At 37.6% G+C, this 6,715-nt stretch overlaps 1 protein-coding gene across 1 annotated transcript; it reads left to right on the forward strand.

Moving 5' to 3' along the window:
• The first annotated feature begins 1,474 nt into the window (after positions 1–1,474).
• Positions 1,475–4,315, forward strand: LOC143542267 (dnaJ protein homolog). Its single transcript, XM_077034899.1, has 7 exons — positions 1,475–1,526; positions 1,606–1,792; positions 2,859–3,009; positions 3,096–3,243; positions 3,320–3,596; positions 3,681–3,879; positions 3,975–4,315. Exons 2-7 carry the CDS (start codon positions 1,643–1,645, stop codon positions 4,295–4,297), a joined length of 1,248 nt encoding a protein of 415 aa, XP_076891014.1. The 5' UTR covers positions 1,475–1,526; positions 1,606–1,642; the 3' UTR covers positions 4,298–4,315.
• The last annotated feature ends 2,400 nt before the right edge of the window (positions 4,316–6,715 follow it).

A 6,715-nucleotide genomic window follows, 5' to 3' on the forward strand; every position in this document is an offset into this window, starting at 1 on the left:
TTGTGTTATATTACTCAATATTGTGCTATATTTTGTTCGACATTGTGTTATATTTTGCGATTTATTATGTCTTTTTTTAGTTATGATTGCGTCTTTTGTTTATTTTCGTCATTGTGTCTTTTGTCTCTGCATTGTGTCTTTTCAGCGGGTTTTTTTTTGAACGAGAATGACGAGGGAAACATTTTTGGTTTTTAAATTTTCTGTTTTTTATTTATATTTTGAATTATGATTTTTTTATTAATTTTTTGAGATTTTTTTAGGAGTTTTTTTTGTTACAAATCTTTCTCACACTTCTTATTTTTGTCTCCCTTTGTATTTTAACTTTTCCTTAGAAATTTAATATAAATCATTATATTATATTTTTTATATAATAATTTACGTCTCAATCATTAACGTTTGATGTATAAACCAAAATGTTTAGCGCATAAATTGAAATTATTAACGTATAATAATTAAATTTCATAGATATGAATAGTGAATCTCTATAAAAATAGATATTGTAATTTGTACTATAAGAACTTCTATAAGGACTTAAAAATGTATCATAAAGATAACATATTTCTGACTTGGTCCGGTCTGACTCTTAAATCGATACAAAAGAGAGAATTTTATCACTGGTTATGCTTTCGAAATAGTTTGTGCTCTATAAACACCACCTTGGTTATCCAGACACCAATGTATAAGCCCATATGAGTCGTATACTTGTATATGACCAGAATTATGTCGCTCTGTGTCGGCATGCTTCAGTTTATGTTTTTGGTGTGTCATAGTTCATCCACAAAGAGCTATAAAAGTTGTATAGGCATGTACAAGGCATACAACTCATCCACGAGGACCTATACGAAACATATATAGCCTCTACGAGGCATATAGGGCCACAAAGAACTATACGAGACATCAGGTCCCGCACAACTAGCATAGACTTATACAAGCCGTACAAATTGCAAAAAGCCGTGACTCTGATTTCTCCGTACATGTATAAGACACACATTGCTAAACGGGTCATGTAGACCTATAAGAGTCGTATTAGGGTTGTTCATGAGCCGATCCGAACCGCTAAGGCTTGCTCGTCGCTTGGCTCGTTTACAACCGAGCAGACCTTTACTCGTTTACAAACCGAGCTGCGCGACTCGTTTACAATCGAGCGGGCATTTGCCAAACGATTTCCGAGTGAGTGACGAATGTGTTCAAGCAACGAGCGATTTGAACGGCCATGCAACCCTAGTTTGTATATAGCATCCGTTTCTAAATATTGGTCCTCATCATAAAATTAGCCCCGTGGTACGACTTTGACTTTGTACTTTACCAATAATAATAATAATAATAATAATAAGAATTGGAGATGTGAAGCTGTGAACAGCTTGAGGCTGGCTTCTAGAGGCTTCTATTATATCGGATGAAATCAATCTGGACCGTCCAATTCTACTATACCACACCCTCCACCCACAACCCACAAACCCCCTCTCTCTCATTCGCCGAACAAACCAGTGAGTCAAGTCTTCCTTTTCCGATCTACTTCTTCTCAGGTATATACATACAATATATACACAATTATATTAATCAGTTTGTTTGTGGGTTGGATCTGATTACGTGTGTTGGTTCTAGTTTGTACTGAGAATCGAAGAAGGTAGACACAGACAAGATGTTTGGAAGAGCACCGAAGAAGAGTGATAACACCAAGTATTACGAGATCCTTGGGGTCCCCAAAGATGCTTCACAGGATGATCTCAAGAAGGCGTATCGGAAAGCCGCTATTAAGAATCATCCGGACAAAGGTGGAGATCCTGAGAAGGTAATTCACTTTTAATATTGTTTAATTGGGTTTCTTGTATTTGTGTTGTATTTTAATATCTGAAAGTACTTGTGATTAGTATTAGTTTAGTTAAAATGATAGGTGATTTGGACCTAATTAGTGATATTTTGATTCTGCTGATTTGATGCCATGCTGCTAGGACTAAAGGGTTGTAATAAGTTATAAGAGAGCTAAAGTTTTTGTTTTTAAAGGTCCTGCAATTGCTGTCAATGGTTTTAATATATCTATTTATTTGTTTGCTGCATTGAGCAGTGAAACTGTCAAAAAAATTCACTTAAAATGGAAGACTTTTATAATTATTTGAGTAAATGTTAGTGTGCCTGAAGTGAGAATTGATATAAAAGTATATTGTCATTTGCGCATTTAGAGGTTTTCTTTTTGTATTTGTATTGATTGCTCTATTGAATTGGGTACCTGTTTAAGGCACGACAAGACCTGTTAATAAAAAAAGAAAGTGCGGTATGTGATTTTTTTTATTTTTTATATAATTGAAATTGCACTAATTTTGATGTTATTTTACTAATCTCATGAAAATAACGTTAAAAGTGGCGGAAGGTTAATCAGGCATCATGTGGTGGTGTGGATAGTCGAAAGACAAGGGTACATGCACCAATCGGCCGGGGTCCCGATGGTTGAGTGTTATGTGCCTTAGTCTAAGGCTTGATGCGAAACTACTATCGAGCCGGGGGTCTCACCCGTCGCAGCCTCTCTATTCCTACGGGATAGATTATAGAGGTAAGGCTATCTACATCTTACCCTCCTCAGACCCTACCATAGCTTTGCTATTTGTGGGATATACTGAGTACGATGATGATGATAATGATATAATTGAAATTAGTAGGCTAAACTTCACCATTTTTTTCTTATTGGTACATGAAACTTAACACTGTTTTTTAGTCATGACATATTAAGTAGTTAAACGAGTCGTATTGATGTTTGATACTTGCATTAAGCGCGTCGTTGCTAGCCTGCTAAGACATGTATTGCCAGCCCTAGATGGCTGTAAGTTGTACTTATATGTGTTTAATGGTGAATATTTTTTTAGTTTAAAGAGCTTGCACAAGCATATGAGGTACTGAGTGATCCCGAGAAGCGTGAGATATATGACGAGTATGGTGAGGATGCCTTGAAGGAAGGAATGGGAGGTGGAGGTGGTGGTCATGACCCCTTTGACATCTTTCAATCTTTCTTTGGTGGTAAGCAATCTTTATCTTCTTTCGGCCACGTTTTTTTTTGTTTTTTATTTAATGTTAGTAATTACTTAAAATTATTTTGTAATCAGGTGGCGGTGGTGGTAGCAGTAGGGGACGAAGGCAACGGAGGGGAGAAGACGTTGTTCATCCCCTCAAGGTTTCTCTTGAGGATCTCTACAATGGAACTTCCAAAAAGCTCTCGCTTTCACGTAATGTTATCTGCTCCAAGTGTAAAGGGTATGTTCTGAATTCATCTCCTACTCAAGTTTATGTCTGTTTTATCATTTTTTAACTCAAGTTAGCAAATTTGCAGCAAGGGTTCAAAGTCAGGTGCTTCAATGAAATGTGCCGGCTGCCAAGGTTCAGGAATGAAAGTTTCTATCAGACATCTTGGCCCGTCCATGATCCAGCAGATGCAACATCCTTGTAACGAGTGCAAGGGTACCGGAGAAACCATTAATGATAAGGATCGTTGCACACAGTGCAAGGGTGAGAAAGTGGTTCAGGAAAAGAAGGTTCTGGAAGTACATGTGGAGAAGGGCATGCAAAATGGACAGAAGATTACGTTTCCTGGGGAGGCTGATGAAGCTGTAAGCTTCTTTTCATATTATTTTGTGTTTTGAGTTTTTATTATGAAGATGGGTAGGTGCTTGACTTGTTTTTTGGTTGTACAGCCTGATACGGTTACTGGTGATATTGTGTTTGTGCTGCAACAAAAGGAGCACCCGAAGTTTAAGCGAAAGGGTGATGACTTATTTGTTGAGCACACATTGAGCTTGACAGAGGCCCTGTGCGGGTTCCAGTTTGTCTTGACTCACTTGGATAACAGACAGCTTCTCATCAAATCTCAACCTGGAGAAGTTGTGAAGCCTGGTAATGTTTACGCCCTCTGCAAACTAATGATTCATGTTTAAAAATGTATTTTTTATGACGGTGATTTGATTGGCTAACAATTGATTTGTATGTAGACCAATTCAAGGCAATAAATGATGAAGGAATGCCAATGTACCAGAGGCCGTTTATGAGGGGGAAGCTGTACATCCACTTCACCGTGGACTTCCCTGACTCATTGTCACCAGACGAGTGCAAGGCGTTAGAGGCGGTGTTGCCACCGAAGCCATCAATGCAGATGACAGATATGGAGCTTGATGAATGTGAAGAGACAACTCTGCATGATGTCAACATTGAAGAAGAGATGAGAAGGAAGCAACAGCAAGCGGCTCAAGAAGCTTATGATGAAGACGAAGACATGCATGGTGGTGCACAGAGGGTACAATGTGCACAACAGTAATTGGATCAACAATCTGGTCTCATCTAATATCAGCTGCATTTTTCCTTCTTTTTTTAAACTTAAATATAAAACTGCGACGTGTATGAACGATTTGAAATACTATTACTTGTTTGTGTTGTTTGATGTGTGTTATTTTTGGGGAGGTTTTTGTCAATTGTCAATGGATGGGTAAAGTTTGTCTTAGCTTGGTACTAACATGTTGTTGTGTTTGATATGGCATTTTTAATTGATAGTAATGATGATGTCAAACTTGATTTTGCAATTCGATGTTCATGGTTTTAACAAAACTAGACAATGATTTAAGAAATATGCTAACAGGTTGGGTTGGGTTTGTATGCTTGAGCTGATGGTTTTATCGGTTTTGTGTAGATGAGCTCAAATCGGGTTTTTTTTAAAGAGTTCTTTGCTTACGTCGACAACATCGGGTTGATCTCATGTATATCATATCATATGTTTCCTTGATCAATGTTTCAACCCCCGCAAACATTTAAACATGGGTTTAAAGCGGCGGCACATGTGAACATTGGTGGTATGTCTTCAAAATATATTCTTAACTTCTTTTCATTGGTTCAAGAAGACAATTGAAAAGATGATTCTTGTTTTCAAACTCTTTGAATTTCAAAGAGATGTATAATTCATGCACCACCTAACAACTAGTATATTGTTATCAATGTATAAGCGAGAAATAGAAATAATGTTACGTGTCGGAATGTCTTGTGCTGCCAGATGCTCCACGAATCTGTACTCGTCTTAAGAAAGTCTTTTAGCATACGTGTGGCCCTCTAGATTTTCAGAAGGGTTGTGGTTATGCGCAGTGTTCAACACATCTAACCTCCAAATCTTATGCGTTGCATCGTACCACCCTGTAAGTTGGAAAGAACAACCTATTTTTTGTTGTTAGTTTTCCTCATCGTGGCCATACTTTTGTACTTGCCACTAAGACTACATTGAAGCCATACATTTGCGTCATTTTCTCCTTTTTTTTTCTTCGATCTTCTAGTAACTTTGACGTAAGAGCAATCAGTTCCTCTCTTTGTAGCCAATCTTTTAACTCTTTGCAGTCATGAAAAAATGGCACATTTAAACCTCAATTTATCGAACTAAGCAATTGTCGTACCTGGTCAGCTTCGAACGAAGCTATCGGGTAACGGACTTCCTCGTCATCCATTGACTCCTCCTTGATTTGTTCATTCGCGTATGCTTGGTCCGGATAGTTTTGCTATGCGTACGAAGGTTCACTACTGTAGCCGTAATCCTGGTAGTTTTATTGTGCGTATGAAAGTTCATAATAACCATAGTCGTAGTCCGAATAGTCGTGTTGTGCGTACGAAGGTTCACTCCCGTATTTGTAGCCTGCGTAACCCTGTTGAGCGTACAAAGGTTCACCGTGAGGGAGAGGCTCCTGAAACATGTGTTGTGGCTAAAAGGTGAGCGTAAATTAAAGATACATGCAAATTGAGAAATAAATGCTTTGCCTCTCTTGTCATGTGAATGAAAACCAACCACGACCTCCTCTTCGTTTAGGCTGGCTACAACAGTTTCTCGTAAGAACCAGGAATGCCAGACCGATCATAAGAATCTGAAACAACCGACTCGTTAAAATTTTCGCCGACAAGGTAGTTGGCGTTCCACCATGACATTGTTACAAAAGTTTATAATGAATGGTGTTAATGTGATTAAAGTTTGAGAATGAGAATAATAAGTTGGTGATGGATGGTATATACATGCTTATTGGCCAATATGAAGCATATAGATGGAAAAGACAGACTTGACTTGTGCGACACAATCATTTTGCATGTGATTGTGAGTAGGTAGAAGAAGAGACTTTTATTTTTAAATGGGAGCTTAATATGCTTAATATTGGACAATATGAAAAAATATTAGAATTGATTTAATTTGTGAGACCCGCCCATTATGTATATGATTCTTTGTTAGGTACGTGGTTGTCTTTCATTAGAGACTAATATGCTCCATATTGAACAATATAAAGCATATTAGGAGTGTGAAAATATATAGGTTTGTGTGGGAATGTCACGATCTTTTTTAATGCAGTGTTGTGCTTTATTGCTTTGTGTTAATGTTAATTGGACGTGTGACTTGAATTTTGAGTTCTCGGTAGGGGTCATCTCACCCTAATTAATGTATCTGTTTGTGCCGTTTGCTATGACTCGTGGATAATTGTTGATTTCACATTAGTTAACGTAGTTAGGACTTAGGTGATTTTCCTAGACCCTAGTGTGATCGACTGTTTATAACTTTATATGCTACTTTCATATTAATGTTGTTATTTATAGGGAAAATGACCAAAATGGTTTATTGATCTGACACCAAACGGAATAGACGTGAAGACCGATTAGATATGTTGTTGGTCAACGGAGTAGATATGAGTGTCTGACGGAATAGATCTGTTGATGACCA

Source organism: Bidens hawaiensis, unplaced genomic scaffold (genome assembly GCF_021521415.1).
Source record: "Bidens hawaiensis isolate Kalapana, Puna unplaced genomic scaffold, B.hawaiensis_p1.1 tig00012813_1, whole genome shotgun sequence".
Classification (NCBI taxonomy): domain Eukaryota; kingdom Viridiplantae; phylum Streptophyta; class Magnoliopsida; order Asterales; family Asteraceae; genus Bidens; species Bidens hawaiensis.

Bases quoted from the DNA above. Each gene is read 5' to 3' on its own strand.
- LOC143542267 (XM_077034899.1), top strand. From the start codon at position 1,643: ATGTTTGGAAGAGCACCGAAGAAGAGTGATAACACCAAGTATTACGAG. The intron at 3,244-3,319 runs GTATGTTCTGAA...GCAAATTTGCAG, and splicing joins ATCTGCTCCAAGTGTAAAGG to CAAGGGTTCAAAGTCAGGTG. The intron at 3,880-3,974 runs GTAATGTTTACG...ATTTGTATGTAG, and splicing joins TGGAGAAGTTGTGAAGCCTG to ACCAATTCAAGGCAATAAAT.